At 44.4% G+C, this 22,921-nt stretch overlaps 1 protein-coding gene across 6 annotated transcripts in view; it reads left to right on the top strand.

The window, feature by feature from the left end:
• The window catches only part of COL16A1 (collagen type XVI alpha 1 chain), a 174,600-nt gene that overhangs the window by 89,839 nt on the left and 61,840 nt on the right, over nt 1-22,921 (top strand). For all 6 annotated transcript variants that reach the window (XM_055000062.1, XM_055000060.1, XM_055000061.1 and 3 more), the window contains exons 26-38: nt 710-754; nt 983-1,018; nt 3,534-3,587; nt 7,415-7,537; nt 8,051-8,086; nt 12,311-12,418; nt 16,032-16,154; nt 17,593-17,646; nt 17,946-17,987; nt 18,082-18,117; nt 20,505-20,558; nt 21,831-21,899; nt 21,993-22,046. In XM_055000062.1, coding sequence (XP_054856037.1) covers nt 710-754; nt 983-1,018; nt 3,534-3,587; nt 7,415-7,537; nt 8,051-8,086; nt 12,311-12,418; nt 16,032-16,154; nt 17,593-17,646; nt 17,946-17,987; nt 18,082-18,117; nt 20,505-20,558; nt 21,831-21,899; nt 21,993-22,046 — 834 coding nt within the window. The remainder of the gene's footprint in view (nt 1-709; nt 755-982; nt 1,019-3,533; nt 3,588-7,414; nt 7,538-8,050; nt 8,087-12,310; nt 12,419-16,031; nt 16,155-17,592; nt 17,647-17,945; nt 17,988-18,081; nt 18,118-20,504; nt 20,559-21,830; nt 21,900-21,992; nt 22,047-22,921) is intronic.

Below are 22,921 nucleotides of genomic sequence, written 5' to 3'. Positions count from 1 at the left end.
ATCACTTCATCCACTGGTGGGTAGTGGAAGTGAGCATTATGTACAATCCTCCTGATATGTGCAATCACCATTTTGTATGTGTGGTGCCATGAGCATGTTTTCCATGTGCGTACAGCTTCAGTATACAAGAACAGAACCTCAGATTTTTGAGGGGACGTGCTTGTGCATACCAAACTGTACGCACATAGAAAACTGTGAGTTGCCGCATTCACACCAAATGGCAATCACACTTATTGGAAACATTGCACATAGCACATGCTCCTGTTATTTGTGGTTGGGGTGTTGCAACTGAATGTCTGGGAAGGGCTAAGGGCTAGGAGCAATAAGGGGGAGATAAAAAGCAGCGCAGGAGCAAGAATGTGTGCAAGCCCCGCCATTTCTAGTCCTCATTGCCATAAGGAAAATGTCTCAAAATCTCTGAGCAATTTCTATCTACTGGGTTAATTATAAATTCATATTAATATATGACAATTCAGTTCAGTCCCACGGCTGTGGAAGAATCCAACCAACTCTGCAAAACTGCATTTCCCAGTTTTGATGGGGAAAACCATGACAGTCAGTTTTGCTTGAAACTGTTTTAAATTTTGAGCAGCTGGTGGGCACGTTGATTTCGAAGGACCAGGAGCAGCATCCAGCATCTCCCCCACCCCCTCCCTGGCCCTTCCACTGACACCTTAATTCATTAAGATGGTTTTTGATTCTTTCACAGGGCATATCCGGCCCTCCGGGGCCAGCTGGAGAAAAAGGAGAAAAGGTAAGAGGGACTTTTCGGGTTACCATGGAGGGTTCCAGAAGCTTCATTTACAACTGCAAGCCTAAACCAATCTGAGATTGCAGTAAACTCAGATGTACCCAGATGACCCCCTCGATCATGTAAACAGATTAGCCGTAGACTTCATTTCTTAGGATGGCAGACCATTTAAGCATTACTGCAGTTTCTTATGTTCCTTAAATAACCCACAAGTTCTTCTCTGTTCTCTAGGGAGGTACAGGACCTGTAGGACCTACAGGAAAAACTGTGAGTATTGGGAACATGGGGAGAGGGGTGGGTACAGAGGCCAATCTCTCTCTGAGGTCACACCTGGAACTAGATTTTATGGTCAGAATAGCAAAGGAAATGGCTGTGAAATTAGCACATTGGGGAGGGGCCATGGCTCAGTGGGAGAGCATCTGCTTGGCATGCACAAGGTCGCAGGTTCAATCCCCGGCATCTCCAGTTAAGAGGACCAGGCAGTAAGTGACGTGGAAGACCCCTGCCTGAAACCTTGGAAAGTCGCTACCAGTACTGACTATGATAGACGAAGGGTCTGATTCAGTATAAAGCAGCTTCATGCACTCATTTAACATTAGCAATAACAGAGTGCGAAGCTGATGAGGGAGTTGAAAAGTTAATGATTTTTTGAGATCAGCTGATAGATATACAGTACAATCCTAAGCAGAGTTACACTAGGCTAAGCCCATTGGTTTCAGTGGGCTTAGACTGGAGTAAATCTGTTTAGGATTGCACTAATACTTCAAGTTGTTCATTCCTATGGTATTAAATAAAAATAAATACTGAAAGTTCAGATTCTTCAGTTTGAAATATTGGCTTGGTTTAGGCATAATACAAAATCAGGGTTTAATTAAACTGTCTATAATGAGTGGAACTAACCGAATACAGGCCACTCTGCTCATTTTTGTAACTGGGGGTCTGTCAGGCCAGCATCTGAAACCAGGGTTTGAAGCTGGTTGATTAAATATGGTTAGCCTTAACCATGGCTTATGTGATGTATGAATGGCTGACGTCCCAGCTTCACCCCGGCTTGTTCCCTTGTGTCACCTTCACTCACTCCCCAGCTACCAAGACTGGAGGTGTGGTGATGACACCAGCGTTTGTTGAGACAAACCAGGATCCCTGTGATCATCTTCGATGAGCCATCAATGGCTTCTCAAACTAGTCAGTTAAAATAAACCAGTTTCATGCTGACTGAATAAGCTTGTGTGTCGATTTTGTTTGCCTTAGATGATTTATTCATTTTGTTTGAATGTCTGGTGGATTTGTGCCATGGCATGTTACTAGACCTCAGGGTTATTTTTAATCTTTAGGGTTATTTCAGCCTTGGAGAAATTACCACTCATTGCTTTTCAGTTCAGTTCAGTGTGTCTGTCTCCTTCCTGTCCGAATCAGCCCAGCCCTTCCAGTTACTGCTTTTAAATAAAGGTGGGAGATCTCAGAAAGTTGATCCACATCACCAGTCTCTCATATAGGGTGGAGTAGCACCTTTAAGACTAACCAACTTTATTGTAACATAAGCTTTCAAGAACCAAAGTTCTCTTCGTCAGCATCTGACAGCTACAGTAAAGTTGGTTAGTCTTAAAAGGTGCTACTGGACCCTTTACTATTTTGCGACTACAGACTAACACGGCTAACTCCTCTGGATCATATAGGATGGTTTCAAATCTTTCTCAGTTATAGATCTCTTATATTCCATTTGGTTTGTTACTGCCTTTGACAGGTGGGCAGGTGATTATTTTCGTATATCCCCCCTGCCCTGGGCCCTCCTGGCTTCAAAAAGTTACAAGCAACATACTTGCCTCTCTCTCCCTGTAAACATGCCATCTGTTATGAGAGCTGGATGGGATATAATCTATTTTATTATTTATATATTTTATTTGAAATGTTTATCAGCTGCCTTTCTAACTTGCAGGAAATCAAGGCAGCTTACACTATGAATGAACAATCATAAAATGGATAAAAACAATGTTTAAAAGCATAGTTTAAGACTGCCAATAAACATAAAAACAAAGTTAATTAAAAGCAGTCCTAAATAAATATCTACCTCCTTCCTGCCGAAATCGACCCTTCCAGTTGTTACTTTTTAAAAAGTCTCTGCCTTCATTACCTCGCACCCCAGTCTGCAGTGTCTACCATCACGGAATACAAGCAAAATGCTTGCCCTGGCAGATAGGCAGGTACTGGTGAACAGAATCAAGAAAAGTGTCCCCAAGCCAGTGGGGACTTGCAATTACCAGCAGAAAGAATACAGGCCATGCACAGAAGCACATATTTGGAACATCAACTTTCCTGGGAACATCTGCTAACTTTTCTGGTTAGAACACTCCCATGTCACTTCTCTGCTGAGCATATCTCTTCTCTTGCTGCTCTGCCATTTGCTTCATGCGAGTGTGAAAAGGACACAATAAGCCAGGAGAAATTATTGTGAACATTTCCAAGGCTTCCAGAGGTTATGATTACATCACAGCTGGTGGTATAGTAACATCCTAGAGAAAAAGGATTTTGGTTGACATTTTTCTTGATTAATGTTGGAATGAACATCTCTTAATATTTATTTTACACAAACAAGCAATCAGATAAATAAATAGTGCAGAAAAGACCAAAGAGAAACCCAAATAAGTGTTCTGTGATGCATCTCCATACTGCAACAAGGATCATCCTAACCTTGGTTAGGTCCTCCCCCAAAATTTTTCCTCTCCCCACCCTCTTGCATTTATATTCCAAGCTGTGCTGGAATTAACTCCTCCTTTACTTCTAGGGTGGCCGTGGGAGCAAAGGGGACACTGGAGATACAGGAGTCAAAGGCGAAAAGGTGAGCCAGTTCAGCATCAGAGGATGAAAAGGGCTGGTGTGAGCTCTTCCAGAAAAGAACCAGTGTGGTGTTTTGTGTTTGCTAACTGATGGGAGAGACTTGAGTTCAAATTCTTGCTTCCCTAAGAATCTCCCTGGGTGACCTTGGGTCAGGTTAATCTACTTCACAGGCTTCTTGCGAGGATAAAATGGAGGCAAAAGTCATGGACGGTGCTACATGCTCCCTGGAATGTGCCTATTCTAAAGGCAGGATAGCTGATCAGTACTGAAGCCAACTGAAGGTTCATCGGCAGCAGCTACCTTATGGCAGAGGGGAACCAGATTGCCTAGAGCAAAAAGTGGCTACCCTCTCTCTCTCTTTTTAATCTCTGGAAGGCCTTCTCCTGCTGGCCTTCCTTGGAAACCGACCAGTCAGATGCCATCTGTTGGAGGGCGTTTGCGGTTCAGTAGTATCATGGGGGTATGGAACTTTTGTCTGGATAGACAAAATTTACTGCAGCGTTTGACAGTCTGCATTTGAAGACAGACATAACAGATGGTTTTAAAGCACTTTTGTTGATCTGGGAGGGAAAAAAAACACACATTTTAATGTCCTGAAGCGAGTTTTGCAAAAATCGATTCCGTACATTTCTAGCATATCAGGAGCCTCATACACACACCACACACATTGGCAAGTCAACAAACATAGAGGAGGAATAAAAGCAAGCTTTCTGGAGCTTCCCCACAGCAAAGCTCTCCCTGCCTACCTACATTTAGTTGAACGTGGGCAAAGTAACTATGTGTATATAAACCACACCAACAAAGTACAGGATCTATCCTGGCTTTTACGGTAAACCCGATACAGACAACCCCTGCCTTGTGTTGACCCACCACTCAGGGAGGGAGAGCAGACACAAGTGCGCTCTAGATGTCTGCCTAGATGTCTGCAGAGTGCTACTGTGCAGAGGAAGCGGCACACACCTCCTTCCCATGATCAGCAATGTTTCGAATCAGCATCGCTGATCACAACCCTACTCTGCACAATTGCATTCTGCAGTCGACCAGCCAATTGCACAGGGGCAGAAGTCAGAACTAGCACACTTAGGACTGCTCTCCCTCCCCATGCCATGAGTCAAATGTGTGGGAAAGGGTCATCTGTACCAGGCTTGTGTTGGGTTCTGATTGGCTAGCATCCATATAATCATCAATACGCCACTGAACACCAGAGCAGTTTTTGTACCCGTTCTTTTTTTTAAAAAAATGTATCTGCTGCTTTAAATGTTTTTAAAGGTAAACAATATGCCTGAAGCATATGGGAGGGGCAAAGCCTGAGACCAGCATTTGGCTGGTGTAGAGATCTGCTCGTAACACAAATTGCAAAGCTGGGTTCATGCTTCAGGCTGAGAACCTGCTGCAACCACTTGTTAAGAAGGTTTGATCCCAGCTCCCTTTTGCACTCAGCTCATGAAAAATAAGCCATGTTTAATCCAGGCAATGAGGCTGAGGATTCAGGAGGTGCTCCTAGGCAGGCGTAGCAAACTGCTAAGAATCATAATGTTGCTGGCCTCCTTTCCACGTTATTTATTTCTGCGGTTCTTATCTCTCTTTAGTAGCTCACATTTCCCAGCTATTCCCAACACGACTAAGCAGTAAAAGGGAGATAAGATAAACAGAGATAAATGACAGGTGGTCAGAGAGACCCATTTCCCTGTTTCCTTTCCTATTCTCCCCTCCAGCTTTCTCTAGCCACCCTTGGGGAAGCCTCAGGGTTCTCAACAAGCAGCCCTTAGCAAACAAAGGGTTACTTTTGACCTGATGATTGTAGCCTATAATCAGACTCTGACATCTGTCTGCACCCTAATGTTTGGTTTTCGGCATCAGATATTCCCAGGATGACATTTGGAACTTGCTAGCTGATGTTCTGCATGTGATGCTTGACATCCTGTTATTATCTGATAATCCAGTGAAAGAGCTGTTCCAGGAAGGTGTTGGCAGTGTCCTAAAGAAGGAAGCTTTCCATCTATCTTAGAGATTCATCTCAGGCTGTGGTTCTCAATCTGCAGGTCAGGACCCCAGAATGGGTCATAAGTCATGACTCATTCTCATGTGGGTCAGAAAGGGAAGAGGAAGGAGAACAGGGAAAGCGAGCCCTGGGAGAGACAGGTCATTTTAAAAAATTAACTTAATTTATACTTGTCATGCCTCAGGTGGGGTGAGCCACCTTACGCTGCTACCACCCTGGGATTTAGGGTCCCTTGGGAAGGCCCAGAGTACCCTCCCAACCCTTCTGACCTCCGTAGCTTGGCCAATAAACAGGCAAGAGGACCCAGCAGAGTAACCACAAACAAAATAATTAATTTACAAGGAGGTCAGTTAATATTAAACAAACAAGCAAGCAAGCAAGGTGCATTAGCAACAATAGATGGGTGAAAGCAAAATAAACAAAAGGCCCTAACGTGACTGAACTCACTGTCCTTCTGTCTGCCAGGCCTGTCTTCTCACCCTACCTGGATGAGGGCCCCTCTCCCTAGCAGAAACCTCCTCTGGCCTGCTCCCTGGGAGAAAAGAATGCAGACTTTTCCCCTCCCAGTCTTAGGCTAATTCCACACACATTGGATAATGCCTTCCAATCCTCTTTAGAGATCATTTGGAACTGAATTTTTCGAGTGTGAAACAAAAAATCCACTTCCAAACGATAGCTAAAGTGCATTGAAAGTGCATTATCAGCCTTATATAGCACTAGCCCCCTGTGTTCTGATTGGCCCAGAAAGGGCACCAAAACGGCCCAGGGGCCCCTAGGAATTGTAGGCAGGCCTACCCCCACTGCTAACAGGCTTTTGAGGCCTTGCTAGGCCTTCCTGGCACAGCCTGATCATGACAATACTGCACTTTTGTCCCCAACGGGGGCCCAAAAGAGTTTACAGCGTTCACCTCTCCTCCATTTTATCCTCACAAGAACTTTGTGAGGTAGATTAGGCTGAGTGTGTGTGATTGGCCGAAGGTCACCCAGTGACCTTCCATGACAGAGAAGGGATTCAGACCCAGGTCTCCCAGATCCTACTCTGGTACTCTACACCACATTGGCATGGCGTCTGCATGATATGGAAAATGTCCATGGAATACAGCCCGTTGCTTAATAATGCTGTATAGTTATAAATATTAACCATGAAAAATAAAATATAAACTCTCATTCACTCTGTGTGTGTGAGGAGGGGGTGCCATCAAGTCATAGCCAACTTATGGGTTATCCCTGTTGGGGTTTTCCAGGCAAGGAACAAACAGAGGTGGTTTGCCATTGCCTGCTTCTATGCAGTGGCCCTGGACTTCCTCAGTCATCTCCCATCCAAGTTTTAACCAGGGCCAACCATGCTTAGCTTTCAAGATCTGGTGAGACTGAGTTAGCCTAGGGCATCCAGGTATTTACCATTTACTGATGTGAGATTCTTGCATTTTATCTTGAGAAGCTGGACAGTAACATTGAAAAATCAATGAAGTTTAGAAGCAGGGCCAATTCCAGACGGCCCTCCGCATCCCGAAACGTCGCACGTCATCGCGCGGAAAATGCGAAACATCGCATTTTCTCGCGCGAGTTTTGCACGACCTCGCGCAAAACTCGCACTAGAAAACGCGATATTTCGCGTTTTCCGCGTGACGACGCCCGACGTTTCGGGATGCAGAGGGCCGTCTGGAATCGGCCCAGGTCCCGCTTCAAACAACTGGAGGAACCACTGCCTTGAGGGAATTCTTTTTAATGCTGCTCCATGTCTTATGCCCAGTCCACAGCATTTCTCGAACTTCTCCCCTGCTGTTCTTCTTTCAAACGGCAGCCCATTTTTCAACCTCTTGCAGGGAGAGCCTTGCGATCAGTGTTTGTCTTCTCCCGAAGGAGAAATTACAGTGGTTGCCAAGCCAGGACCTCCAGGAAAGAAGGGAGAGCCGGGGCTTCCAGGCATTGGGCTTCCAGGGAAATCGGTAAGTGAATCTTTGTGCTGTACCTCAGTTCATTATTTAATTACACCCTTTACAGTCCACCTTTCTCGTTAAGACTCAAGATGGATTACACAATGAAAAAGAGTCATTTAATACACACAACAGACAGCTCAGTGAAGCTGGGTCACAAAATTAGAGAACAATGAAACCAGTAATAGTACCTATGTGTGTGGGAGAATGATGTGTTCATTGGAAACAGGGAGGAGCTGGGGTACAACTGGGCCGGTGGGGGTTCGGGAAGATGGGTTCCAGTGTGCAAAGCAAGGAGATTTTGACTCTCGTGAGACACAGTGGTGTAGATGTTCAGCCTTGAAGATGAGTGGCATTAGATCATGGGATGGGAATGAGAGCTGACCTGATTATCTTCTTAGGCAGCTTGGAAGAACTGGTCTGTAAATGGGGATGCCTCTGCAATGGGAGCAGGGAAGCCAGAGCAGTTGACAGGTTTGGTCTGAGCAACTTTTGTTCCATGTTGTTTGTTTTGCTTTTTTCTAGGGGAAACTTGGAGAACCTGGAATGAAAGGGCAGAAGGTAAGAAAAATGGGTTGGGGAAGCCCATGATATTACCCACGCCAAGGGATGTAGTCAGAGCATGGCATGGGGCCCAAGGACTGCCCCACCATGCTTACTAAGAAAAGTCATAAGAAAAAGTCATAAAGAAGAAGAAAAGGCATAAGAATTCTGAGTTTGCAAACCTTGCCTCTTCATGGTTAAGTGGGACCCATTGAAAGTGCTCTGTTCATGGCTCCCTCCAGAATCATGAAACCAGCACTAGATGTAGCAGGTCTGTTTCTCAGGATAGGTGTCTTCTTCCTGCTGAGCAAAACGTGTTATCAGCAAATCAGACGGTTCCGATTTTCTCTTGTGCCGGTATATCCCACGCTCTTTGCCCATGTTCTGAGGTGAAATTCCTTCTCAGCTGCACACATGTACACACACTCGTAAGTTTTGCAGAATTGTAACTCTACAGTGCTTTCCTTTTAGGTCACGGTCACCTGCACATTAGTAAATAGTATCCCCAAAGTACGGTCACTTAGTGCTTGCAGGTTTTTTCCTGCAAAATAAAATCCCTGGGGTATAAAACATCCCACATAAATCAACTGTTTTTTGCAATTAAAGTCGTTTTGTTGTTGTTGTCACAAACAATGCAGCATATTACGGACATAAGAAGAGCCCTGCTGGATCAGACCAGTGGGCCATCTAGTTCAGCATCCTGTTTCACACATCGGCCAACCAGTTGTCTTGGAGGGCCAACAAACGGGGCCTAGAGGCCGAGGCCATTCTCTGCCATTGCTGCCGCCAATGAGTTTCAGAGGTTTATTGCCTCTCTATGGAGGAACATTGTGGAATAGCGTGAAAACTGGGATAAACAAGTACCCCATGAGTTTCTACTGAACATGGTTAAGTGCTCTGGAGAGATACATCCCCTTCCTCATTCCACAGAAAGAAGATCTAATAACATTCCACAAAACCGGTGTGAATTATTAAATAGATTTTTTTCAGAAGTGAGAATTGGTGGACCTAAACACACACACACCCCACACACACATTTAATATGGAAGTGCATATCAAGGCTTGGGATGTTTAAAACAGGTTCTGAGAATTGTGAAACACAAGCATCAGCCACCCAAACTTGATTTTTTGTTGTTGTGGGGCGTTTTTTTAGTCCAAGACACATTGGAATTTGGCTTGGGGTAATGAATGCATATTCCAAATACAACTTATGTAAGTTTTTTCACACCATTGTCATGGGGTGACACACTCTGCAGGCCCTTTGGGAGGTATATTAAAAAGAGAATTTGCACCAGGGACAGCTGAATCTCTTAACAGTGCAATCCTAAACAGAGGTCAAAGAAATGAGCTTAGAAGGCTATAACTCTGCTTAAGATTACACTGTAAGTTCACGTCTCTGCCACTTCAGCGAACTCCTGAGTCTTGCTCACAATCACCAGCATCTCTGTAAGGGCTGATTCTCAGAGTCTGATTATCTCCCGCGCCCTCCGTGTTTTTAGAGACATTTTTTTCTTTTGCAATCGCAGCTGCTGAGCTTGCATTTTCAAGGAGGAAAGTAGTGTGGAAAGATAGGGGAACTCTCATTAAACAATTTCTCCCTTGCCATTTTCTCACTGCAAAGAATTACTATCCCCCTCCCTCCGCACACCGATCACCTGCATTTCAGAATAAAACAAGCATTGTTTAAGATGAACAATGGAAGGGGTGGGTCTTGATCCTTTCATTATTCCCTTCAGGCAGGCTAAACAAAAGTAGTAAGAGGCAATGGTGTGTTCGTAGTGGTCTTGTAGTGACCAAAAGAAGATGGCAACAGAATTCAGGGATTTGCAACTGGATATTGAAGCCAGCTGGGTGACCTTGGGCTAGTCACAGTTCTCTGGAGCTCTCTCAGCCCCACCCACCTCACAGGGTGTTTTGTTGTGGGGATAATAATGACATACTTTGTAAATCACTCTGAGTGGGCATTAAGTTGTCCTGAAGGGTGGTATATAAATTGAATGTTATTATTGAATGTTATTATTATAAAAATTACACCCAAAATTTGCTGTTTTGTTTTGGCTCGGAAATATCCATAACGACCAAGGGCATTCCTGAAATTTCAGGATTTTTCCAGGTTTTTTCATCTTGGGTAGACTTGGCTTCTGAGTCTAGAGGTCAGATATACCACCACTATTTTCAGTGAGTGGCGGGCCTGCTGTCCAAACTCTGGAGGTCGGACAAACACTTTTTCAGTAGGCAGTAAGACATGGCAGCCAAAGTACGGACACCACCACATCTATCACCTCTGTTTTCAGTGCGGGGGTAGACCTAGTTTCCAGACTCCGGAAACAATAGCAGCAGACATGGTCTGACCCCCAGAATCTAGAAAACATTGAAATCAGTGGTGGTTTACTTGGCTTCCGAGTGAAGGCCAGGTATGTCAAAACATGATATTCCTGAACTCAAAATAATTACCCAAAATTGATTCCCAAAATGATATCAATACCCACCCCCAAATTTTGCAGATTGCTAATCATATCCTTTCTGAAGTACCCAAAAAACCCTAAAATGAACATATTTGAAGTGCATGCACGTAACAGAATGTCACATTGCTATTACTCTTGAACCAGTGTCAGACTGCATGGTTTCAATCCACCAAAAATGGGAAACGGATGCAGGAACCTACTTCTTCAATGAAAACACAGACTACAATCTCCCACAATGGAGGGAAGGGGATGGCAAAAGAGGACAGAGCCATTGTACTGATAAGAACAATGTAGAAGAAGGACATTCAGGGGAAGAGCTTGTCACATAGGGCCCAGAAAAACAGCATCTGCAGAAATTCAAGGTACAGGAGCCCTGCTTCTGCCCAACCTGGACCACAGCAAGCACCACTACTGGCAAAAAGAGCACCACAGCCTCTGTGTTGCCTAGTAACTTCCCTTAGAGTGAAACACACACCTGTTTTCCTAACAACCATATCTAGATGGGCTGTTATCTCTCAGCCACTGAGTTGGTTTTATAACCTTGCATTTCTTTGGATTTATTAAAACTTTCATATCTCAGCTGTAGCAGAGTTAATACATTGCAGAAAGAAATAAAATATTCTGCCCCAGGAGGGCAACCACCAATTTTGCTGTTGTCTGGCGAATACCAGTAGACAGCCTTCCTGGTTTCCTAGCAACCACCACCAGATAGACACAGTGCCCTCTATGCTGGAGTTCTTTTCCTACTAGGAAGTGGAAAAGTTGGCTAAACACAACAGCAGAACAGTGTCACAAATGCAAAGGTACACATGCACACACACAGCACCACAGTCTTGGGGCCATTGCTGCATTGTGCATTTCCTTCTGCATAAAGCTTCTGCCTGACTTTGGGAGGTCTGGCAAAGAGGCTGGGGAACTTCCCCTTTTCCCCTTTGCACCAAATGCACAGCTTAGATAAGCCTATGAAACCGCCTGCTTGGGCAGCGCATAGTTACTAGAAGGGCACTGGGTTCTGCATCCTTGGTTTTCATCACGTGGCATCAGCCATTAGGAGTGCTGGCTTCCCAGGGAGAGTACTTAGAGGGGTGAGGAGGCTATTCTCAGGAGGAATCTCTGTATCTCATCATCATGTAGGACACACATTACACCTATCTTGCAGCAGCTTCACTAGCTCCCAGTAGAATTCCGGATCCAGTTCAAGGTGTTGGTTCTGACCTATAAAGCCCTAAACGGACTGGGACCAGCATACCTAAGGGACCGTCTCTTCCCGTATGTGCCCCAAAGAGCGCTTTGTTCAACTGGAAAATATCTACTGGTGGTCCCTGGCCCTAGGGAGGCTTGGCTGGTCTCTACCAGGGCCAGGGCCTTTTCGGTCCTGGCCCCAACCTGGTGGAACTCTCTGTCTGAGGACACTCGAGCCTGTCATAATCTTGTATTATTTAGGCGGCCGCCAGGCATGTGGTAGAGGCTAATTTTAGACCATCAGTGCTGAGCCTTCCACCAGTCTCCTTCTATGAGGGGTTATGGAGGGTCCACTGCTGGCTGCCCCAAAAATGGGCACAGTAATCTATCTGTCCGCTACTACCTCCCCTTTTTGTATGCTGATGAGTGCAGGACTGCCTGTCTTGGAATGGCTTTATTGATTGCTGTTTTTATGCTGTGTTTATTGTTTTATGTTGTATTTTCATCAATGTTGTACCTCGCCCTGAGCCGGCTTGCGGGGAGGGCAGGTTAAAAATATAATAAATAAATCATATCTGTCTGTTGTCCTTTCTAGGGTGCCACAGGAAACTCGGGCGATCCTGGTACACCAGGCAAGCCAGGCTTGCCTGGCCTTGCAGGTGAGCCAGGAGTCAGAGGGCCAGCGGGGACCAAAGGTGAAAAAGTGAGTGGCTTTCTATCTTGCAGTGCAAGGAGGCAACCTACCAACTCAGCGCAATGAATAACTTTATTTCAGGGCTTTTTAAAAGATGTGCAACCAGACACAAAATGTGTGGTTCCAAAAGAACATTTGTGCCATTCAAAAATTCAAGTTTGGGGGTTTTTCTCCCACCCTGTGTAGGCTTCAAAACATCTTAGAATAAAGAAGCAATGCTAAGCAGGTCTACAAGAACCCATCTATCCAATGGGACTTACTCCCAGGAAAGTATTCTTAGAATTCTACTGCGTGCTACAAAGCAAGGACAGATACGTTGTAGAGGAGCGAGCTATAGATGTGAATTGCAATCACATGGCAACGTGTGCTGGTCCAAACTTTCCTTTTTCTGGTTTCCTTTAACTGTTCCCCCATCTTGGCCGTTCTGGCTGACTTCAGTCAGGAGCTGGTCTTCCGTAGCATCTCTCTCCTTTTTTCTTAAAAAGCGATTTCCGCACCTGATTCACATATTATGTAGAGTTACTGGCATGCCCGAGCAGCACTACAGCAGGGTCCATGACCCAACCCCTCCTCCTGGGACTTGGCAATATGGTCTAGTCATACAGGCTGTTTAGATGACCCATCAAGTGAGCCTATCGATAACAGCTTGGGAAAGCAGAGAGTGATGACAGACGGAAGCTGAACACCAAAACCACAATCCACAGAACTGGAATGAACGTAGTTTTTGGAGGCTTAAGGATAGATGTCATGGCTCAGTGGCAGAGCATCTGCTTGGCATCTCCAGTTAAAAAGATCAGGTATTAGAGTGAGGTGAGCTGCTGCCAGTCTGAGCAGACAATACCTCGATGGACCAATGGGATGATACTGTGTAAGGCAGTGTCATATGTGTTTGTGCCGTCACTGGATTTCATCTTCGCAGAGCTGAAGGTGTAAGCTCTTGGAGGCATACTCCCTGCTTCGAGGATGATCCAAGGCCTGGCTTGATGTGCTCCTAGAGGATATAGCACGAAAGCTGCTGCAAGGATACCCAATATCATCTGCCTTTAAATTGTCAGGGATGCCTTTTTTGGTTTTAATTTTAGATTCTGTTATCATTTCTATTACATTTTTATATAGGTTACCCACTTTTAGGGTCCAGAAGATCGATGGAATAAGTTTATAAAAAATATAATTTTTAGTGGTACAGATGACGATGTTTTTGTGTATTATTTTGAACAACCAAAGAGGTCTGACCAGGTGTCTCATGTGCACAAATCCGGGAGTTTTTTGTCTCACACACGTACGCTCTGCTCCTCATCAATGGTACCCAGTAGCCGTCCACTATAAATAATTTGTGATTCTCTCACTCTTCACCCATTGCTCACTTTGGCTGCCAATTTCCTTCTGACTTTTCTTCCTTTGAAAAATTAACTGATCTTGACAAAGTGCCACATTTTTTTCTTGGATGGAGAGCCAGTGGATGGAGGAGAAACTCTGATCTCATCTGTCCTGATTCCAGTTCAGCTTTGGTCTTAACTGCTAGGTTTCAGACAAGTCATTATCTTCTAGCCTTCATTCTTATAGATAAAAATGGAAAGGACCGCAAGGTTGAACATAATTAGAATAATTAACCATATTGTGAATTAGAAGTGTTATAAGATGTTGGTGCTCCTATCATTTGAACACAGATCTCGTGCATATATTTTGGAATTGCCCAATGGCAAGATTTTGCCCAAAAAAATGAAAGTGATTCAGGGTACAATAGGATATGACCTTTTTATGGATCCTAGGATATCCAAAGGACAGAGTGGAGAAAAAAGATTTATTGAATTTAATGACAGCTTCCTGAATATTAATTTTTTTTTCTTAATGAAAGAAAATTATTTCATCTTCTATAACTGAATAACTTAAAAGAAGATGGGACATTATTATTGCAATTAACAAATTACAGGAGAATGGATATTATTTCTCAATCTAATACATTTATTGAGAATTGGGTTCTTTTTGTTATTTCAAGCTAGAGTACAGCCTTTTATATTTTCAAGGCTCCCAGGTACTTTGATAATGTCATTTTAAGGTTTTTAATTCATTTTATTTTAATAATAATAATAATAATAACAATAACAACAACAACAGCAAAAAGATCATGTATGACAGCAAATGTAGATTATGTAACAAAGGGGATGAAAAAGTTGGTTATCTGATCAGCAGCTACAGTAAGATTGCACAAACTATCCGTAAAAACCGGCATACTAAAGTAGCTGCAATGCTGCATTGGAATTTATGCAAAAAGTATGAGCTACAGTCTGCAAAACATTGGTGAGAACATAAGCCCCAGGAAGTTGTTGAAAATGAGAAAGTTTAGATCTTGTGGGATTTCAAAATCCAAAAAGATAAGTTAGAACAGATATTACTGAGGTTGAAAATAAGAAGCTCAAACTGATAGATGTGGCAATCCCAGGTGACCGTTGAATTGGAGAAAAAGAGATTGAAAATATAAAATAACAAGTTCTAAGATCTGAAGTTTAGTGTCTCTGGGAGAAACATACAATAGTTATTCCAGTACTGATTGGAGCCCTAGATGTGATTCCAATAGGACTAACTAAATATCTAGGTGATATTGGCATAGATAGAATAACAACAAAACAGTTGCAAACAGCCACACTACTTAGCGCATGCCACATTCTAAGATGATAACTTCACTGACTTCTGGATTCTTGGATAAAATCTGAGTAGTGAAGGACCAAAAAATTCCAGCTCAAACATCTGGTGGACTGTGATAACATCACATAGGCCATTTTCACACTACTAACCTGCTTCCGTAATGTTGTGAAACGTTGCACAAAAACCGCTATCTTCTGTATTTTTTGTGCGACGTTTCACAAAGTTACGGAAGCAGGTTAGTAGTGTGAAAACGGCCATAGTAGTATGAGAATGCGTCTTCCTCTTTTCCTTTCTGAATGATTGGCTCATACTGGTTTAGATATTAATTAATGCTAAATGGATCCCTGTAGAGATTGATCTGGAATATGCAAATGCATATGTGGTGAAGAAGGGGCACCCAAATGCATGTAAGCTCCTTCATTTTGCATGAAATGCATAGCTCCCCATCTTGAAAGCAGAAAGGCAGGACCAGTTAGTGAAATCCCCAGTTTCCATCTCCAAGCATTCATTAGTACGCTCACTGTCAGTAAATCTTACATTGCTTCGGGCCAGGGCTTTTTTTCTAGGAAAAGAGGTGGTGGAACTCAAGACCGTACAATGACATCACTTTGGGTCAGCTGGAACAAGGGGGGAGTTTTTTAAAGTTTAAATTGCCCTCAGTGAAAATGGTCACTGGCCCCGCCCCCTGACTCCCCTCTGTCTGGAGATCAGGGGGCGGGGCCACTGGCCATGTGACCATTTTTAAGAGGTGCTGGAACTCCATTCCACTGCATTCCCACTGAAAAAAAAGCCCTGCTTCGAGACATCTTCAATGAGGGGAGAGAAAGCTGAATATAACCAGTGTAATTAATTAATTAAACAGTTGTTTAATTTTAAAAAATGATTGTGAGGAATAAAGAGGTTGTACATCTAACTTCATTGACTCCTTTGCTAAAGTATCATTCCATGCCTTAATGCTTGCCTCTGCCTTTGCCTACAGGGTGAAGCTTGTGAATCCTGCCCCATCTTCACTGGAGACCTGTCAGGTGTCTCTGGGATCCCTGGAAAACCTGGTCCAAAAGGGGACCGTGGACTTCCAGGTGCAGGACAACCAGGCAAACCTGTAAGTAGCTTTTCATCTGATTAAGAGGGTGATCAGAAACACACTCTATCAGTCTGAATTTGGGCTGAGATACACTGATGAAGACCGGTCTAGCACCTACCCTTCTTTTCACTTGTTTTTTGTGTGCTCAAAACTAAAAATTCCAGATTGCATCATGTTTTCTTTCATGTGTCCTATATCTGCTGCCACTCAGTTTTCTTTGTGTTAACTGCTTGGCTTTCATTTCTTTAATTTAAATGATTCCATATATGTACTGCAACACCTCTGTAATGGTGCTTTTTGGAATAAAAGTGACTGTGAGTACAGACCTGTGCAGGATTCTTCCAGTCAATGTCCAATGAATCAGACTGGAGTCACTTCTGCACAGGATTTCACCATTAATCTGTTAGCAATGGCAAATAATAATTCTAAAAGCTCCTTGGTTACAAACATGGAAAAAACCACCCTGCATTATGTGCATTAAAACTGCACCGCAAGCCATGCTCTAGTTCAGTTAGGTTTGTGAGGGTGACTGGTTTGTGAGATAAGTAGAGATGACAGTTCTATTCCCACAATCTCCCAGTTGTCTTCAGCCATTATTTGCAACACACCATCTGGCTGCTACTGGCAGAGATGTGTATAACCACTTCCTTTCATATTCTGCAATTCCACACAAGAGGGGGAAGAAGATATAGAACTCGATAATGGGTGCAAAACTTAGTTTCCTCAAAAATCTCAACTTCCATTTTTTTTTTATAGAAAAGGAAGAAGGGAGTGATTGGGCAATGCCTGGTGAGAAAACCCAGAAGTTAGATGAAAGCTGGCTGCATTTTTCAGAGTTCAGAGAGGTGGGGGTTTGGGAGCTTGGCCCCTTCCGGCAATGAGAAGCATAAATGATGCAATTTCAGGAAATGTATGCAAGGTTCCATGATTTATTCACATCACAGATTATTATTTTTTTTGCAAAGAATTAAAGTTGCCTTCATGCAGAATTTTGATACATCTTGGTTATTCATGAGTGTGGAAATATTTTGTTTGTTCATTAGATTCCAAAACAGCAGTTCTGTTTTGAGGGTTTTTTGCTCAAGCAAATTCCTATTGGGAATACAGTTTTTTTAAATCTAGAATTGTCTTTTCCACAAAGCTAGGAACTTCCTGATTAACCAGCATGCTCTGTGAAATCTGCAATTAACCAAGTAATCACACCTATTAAACATCAATCAGAGCCTCTGCCCCTAGTTCGAAATCTAAACTGTTGTAGGAAGACTGACATTTTTTCATCTCTCCCAAAGTGACTGGATCTTAAAAATATCTGCAAGATATCTGCTTTGTCCTTTTTTGATAGAGGAAAAAAATCTTGGAAGGGAACAATTGATTGGGAAGGTAGCAACATATTCATCACAAGATCCGTGATCGACCTTTTTTAAAAAGAACTTGTTTTTAAACCCACACTTTCCAGGGTAAACCAGGACTTCCGGGAATTCAGGGACCTCCTGGTTTGAAGGGGCTGCAGGTGAGTAAGGGTCAGAGCTGGGCAATTTTGTTGAGCGCTGTTTCATCCAATTGGGTGGAAAGGCAGCTTAAGGATGTTTTAAACAAAATACATAAATAATATGAGGGGGAGACAGTGGTAAATAGATGACTTAATTGGAAAAATTTAGGGCACGGTATATAAGGGGGTACAAGCCTGAAGGGTGATGGGGCATAAATCCCCAGGAAAGAAAGTGGGAGGGAGCGTGGGTGGGCTTAATTCCTAGTGTGGTTTTGGGTCAAATGCTTTTAAAATCACCTGCCTCTCTCACACCTTTCTAGGGGGAGCCAGGTCCCCCCGGGACTGGAATCCAAGGCCCAGAGGTGAGTGGCCCTACTGGCTTCCCTTTGGTGCTGGTTGCTTGTCCTGCACATTGCACTGAGAACAAGGCTCAACCACCTTTCTTTTGTTTCTCAGGGGGAACCCGGAGAGAGAGGCTTGCCAGGAAGTCCTGTAAGTACTGTCCAGCTCCACCTGATTGGGTCCCCAGCAAAATGGATCGGTCTCAGTAGATCTCTGCCAGGGCTTCACCGAGTCAGTCAGATATCAACTGGGAGGGGGAGCTGAGAGCAGACCCACTCTCCAGCACAGCTAACCTGGAAGGGACAGCCTTGGGGTACCAGTGGACTAGTTAGGTAAGGAGCAGGAGGCCACTCCATGAGACACAAACCCAAGGAATAGGTAGCCAGAGTCCTAGAATCCCAGAACTTTGGGTTTGGGAACCATTTTCTTCTGGAAACCAATTGTAATTTTGGAAGATCTCCAGCTGGCAAGCCTCCTCCTAACCCAGTTTAGGTGTTACAACGAGGGGGGGGGGCAGTTACTGCTGTTTTCTGAGGCTGGGATCTTGCTTCTAGAGATCCTGCAGACCACAGGACATTTCTGTAATCTTACTAAATCCCCCTTTGCTTCCCTTGAAATGCCTCTGGTGCAGGCGCACCCATATTTGCCTTGCTGTTTTGCTTAAAGCTAGATTCTGTGGGAGCTTGTCCCAGGTCTGAGCACTTTTGCCCCCACACTGTATGGGAGTTGCTTCCACGGTCAGGCCCAGACTACATGCTACAATTAGCATGTGATCCCAACAGAGGGTGGCTGCATAGGAACATAAGAAGAGCCCAGCTGGATCAGACCAGTGGGCCATCTAGTCCAGCATCCTGTCCCATACAGTGGCTAAACAAAGAGTGTATAGAGGCTAAGAGTCTCTCTACATGTTACTAAGTACCTAGGGACACTCAGGCGAACCTCATTTCCCCCCTCCAACTTTCCAAGCACTCGATCCCACAGTCACGCTTTAAATGTCACTTTGATATCAGTTCCTCCTCAACTACTAAAGGTATCCCAGTTTTCCCCACCTCCCACATCCATTCATTGAAATGCAGATCTTGAAACTTTTTCACACCTTAAAGAAATACAAATTGGCCATTCAAAGGAGCCTACAGAACTTTTTCTCAGGGCAAAACCAGAGTGGAGTTGGTGCTTTGCCCTCCAGAACCAGTTGCAGATGCAGTCACACAAAGAGAGCTCCTGTGAAATCTGCATTCACGTGCATTAAGGAAGAACAGCCTGCGCTCAAATTGAGGACTAGACATGCAGTCTTGCAGTTGAGCGTCCCTAGGTACTTAGTAACATGTAGAGAAACTCTTAACTTCCTTCCTTTGATGTTGCTTCCTTGCACTGGTACTCAGAAATTTACTGCCTCTGACTATGGAGGTTCCTTTTACACACCACAGCTAGTTGCTGGACCCATCCTCCACAAATCGAATTCCCTCTTCAAGCCATCTATGTCTGTGATCATCACTGCATCCTCTGGCAGTGACTTCCACAATTTAACTACTTACTGAGTGAAGAAGCATTTCCATTCTTCTAATCTGAACCTATTGCCTATGAACTTCATCGAGCACCCCCGAGTCCTAGTATTATGAGAGTCTGGGGAATGTTTCTCTGTCCGCTTTCTTCACCCTAGGCATAGTTTCATATCCCTTCTTAGCCATCTTTTATCTAAACAGAATCAGGGCTTTTTTTCAGCAGGAACACGGTGGAACGGAGTTCCGGAACCTCTTGAAAATGGTCACATGGCTGGTGGCCCCGCCCCCTGATCTCCAGACAGAGGGGAGTTTAGATTGCCCTCCGCGCCGCTCAGTGGCGTGGAGGGCAATCTCAACTCCCCTTTGTCTGGAGATCAGGGGGCGGGGCCACCAGCCATGTGACCATTTTCTCTGAGGGCAACCCACTGAGTTCCACCACCTCTTTCCCCAGAAAAAAAGCCCTGAACAGAATAATCCCACCTGTGAGTTCCCCATGGAAACTCAATTTTAAAGTGCTTCAAGGGCCAGATTCAGACCAGAATCATGGTGCAGGGAGAGGAGGGGCTGTAACCTTCCCTTCACACCATTATCTTGACCCAAAACAGGCTGGCGGGGGGTGGGGCGAGTTTTGTACATGTGTGAATCCTTGCCCTCACCCTGATGTACAAGTAGAGCATCCAGAGCTGGTGAGAAGCAGAAGATAACACTCACCACAGAACTTGACAACCTGCATTCATTTGTTGTGGGTCCCAGGTTAGGGATGTGTGGACTCCCGCCCCCCACCCCCCAGCCAAAACCAATGGCAATGAAATTCAGAGTTTAGAGGCATCTCTCTCTACATACGTGTCTCTACATATGTGTGTGTGTGCATGCATGAACGCATGTGTATATACACATGTATATCTATGTATATCCCCACAACTGGAGCTGATGGAATCAGGGCAAGGGCCTGCCAAGTTTTGCTTGTTTCCCCAGAAGCTGTGGAGGTTTTCTTCTCTTTTGCACGTACTGTAATTCTCCTTTCCTGTTCCACAGGGACCTCCAGGGCCACAGGGACCACTGGGAAATGTTGGAGAAAAGGGTGCAAAGGTAAGAACTGGGCCCGTTTTCTTCTTTTGCATGTGGAATGTATAATTTGCTATGCCGTGCATGTGTTGCAGCAAGGAGGTCATCTGGATATGATTTGTTCAATGTCCCATTACGTTTTCATTGACTGTGAGCAAAACGGTATGATAACTGCTAATTTTGCTTCACCATCACTGTGTTTACAGTGGCAGTTTGCTTCCAGGCTAGCTTCTTAAATAAATGCCTTCATTTCTGTACCATTCACATGTGGCCATGTTGGTGAGGCTGAAACCACTGCTGTTGCCTCTCTGTTTTCACCCTTTGTCAGTGATCTCCTTTACCTGTACTATTTCCTTTATAGTTTGCCTTTCTTGCTAAGGCTTGAGGCAGATTACAACTGAACACAGTGTAGTAAGAATAATACAATATAGAGAACCAAGAAAAAGGCAGAGTGGGGATTTGAACCTGAGTTTCCTTGGATCCTCAGTCTGACACTCTGGGTCAAATGACAAGTGACAGCAGCCTCAGGTCCATCCTGTGGTTGCAGATGCCGTTTTAAAAACAGTTGTAGTTGTTTAAAAATTGCCACAGGGCCCTGATTTGGATTGCATATGCACCATGGCAGCTCCAGGAGTTCCTGTCCCTCCCCCTCTACCGTTTCGGGTGCTAAAACTGCACTGAGGGGGACTGTTTTAGCACCTGAAAAGGTGCAGAGGGGAAACAAGAGCTACTGGGGCTGCCATGCTGCATGTCCGATCTGGATCAGGGACCCAGGGCAATTTTCAAAGAACTACAACTGCTTTTAAACCGTGTTGGTGGCTGCCCTGAGCTTGTTCACGGGGAGAGCGGGATATAAATTGGATAAAATAAAATAAAATAAAATAAATGGATGGATGGATGGAACCACGGCTGCTGTTACTTGTAGTTTGGCTCTCTAACCAATAGCTTGAATTGTATCTAGAACCTGATCCAATGGAGTGACTGAAGAAAGGGAGTAATATGCATACTCTTAGCTCCCAGTAGTAATCGAGCTGCAGCATTCTGTATCCACTGGAGTTTCTGAGCAGTCTTTAAAGACTATCTTTGTAAGGGTCAGTTTGTAACTCATGGCTCCTGCCCTGGAGAACAGTCAGTAGAAACTCCATTCCAAGCCGCACTGACTGCATCTTGTTGTCTGCCCTGGGATGCTTGGAACTTCCACTACAGCATCAAATTTCGCCTTTCTAGCCATAGATTGTTAGGGTTGCTTTGCATAGCCATGGTTATCTGGATGTCACACTTCTCTTCCTCCTTTAGGGCTCTTCAGGTCCAAAAGGTGCCACAGGCCCCCCTGGTCCTCCAGGAGCCAGCATCACTGGCCCACCAGTGAGTACCCAGTCCCTTCCTTGCTGTGGGAGCATTAAGGCCACTACAGTATCTGTTTTCTGACTCACGTACTGTCTCTCTCTTTTCTCCCAGGGGCGAGATGGTCAGCGGGGCATCCCGGGAGTTCCGGGCTCCAGTGGTTTAATGGTAGGTAAGCTGTCACCCTGTTTGCTTGGAAGAAAGTGTGTTTTGGAACGGACAAGATGCTGTCCAATCATCTGGAATTTCCCAACATGGACAAATCCCACTGCTGGCAAAAACCAGTTCTGGAAACTCTGGGGCAGAAGGGATTTCACAGGCTCATCAAATAACTCCTTGCCTATTCTAGAGGGAAACCATCTCTGGGAGAAATTCCTCCCTCCTCTTTTAAAAACCTCCAAATTCCAGAGGAGGACCTTTAGTGTACATCGGACATTACTAACAATTCTGGAATTTTGCACAAAGAATCCTTACTGGGCTCTGAGTTCAAAGTAGGGCTGCCAACTCTGGCTTCAGAAAGCCAGATTTGATGGTGGCACCAGGAAAGGGTGGAGTTTGGGGAGAGAGCTCAGCAGGGATGTGATGTTACTCTAGGACATCCATTTCTCCTAGATTCTTTGATATACCATCAAATCTGATCTCCAAAGCTGCCATTTTCCCCAGGGGAACTGATCTCTGTATTCTGGAGATCAGTTGCATTTCCACCAGAACTCCATGAGTCTGGTAACCCTGGCTGCAAATGTTGAGGCCTTCAAACCAAGGAGCCTCTCTTGCTGCCTCTGCCCTTCTTGCAAGCTCTATGTATAGAGGGAGAATGGGGTATTTTGCCCTGCGCTCACTGTGTTGCTTGACCCATGAGCAAGCCATGAAATGGAGGTTTTGGAAACCTGAATTATAAAGCTCCAGATTCATATGCTTCGACATCATTAACATGTAGTTGTTTAGAATGAACATCATTGATGGAGTGTCAGAGGGGAAGCCCTGTGGAACAAAACACACTTTCTCATTTGCAAAACAAAGGCCGTCATTCATTCTGTGACGGT

Source organism: Eublepharis macularius, chromosome 15 (genome assembly GCF_028583425.1).
Source record: "Eublepharis macularius isolate TG4126 chromosome 15, MPM_Emac_v1.0, whole genome shotgun sequence".
In the NCBI taxonomy this organism is placed as follows: Eukaryota; Metazoa; Chordata; class Lepidosauria; order Squamata; family Eublepharidae; genus Eublepharis; species Eublepharis macularius.
Note: the sequence above shows the minus strand (reverse complement) of the source record. Positions and strands in the feature narration are given on the sequence as shown.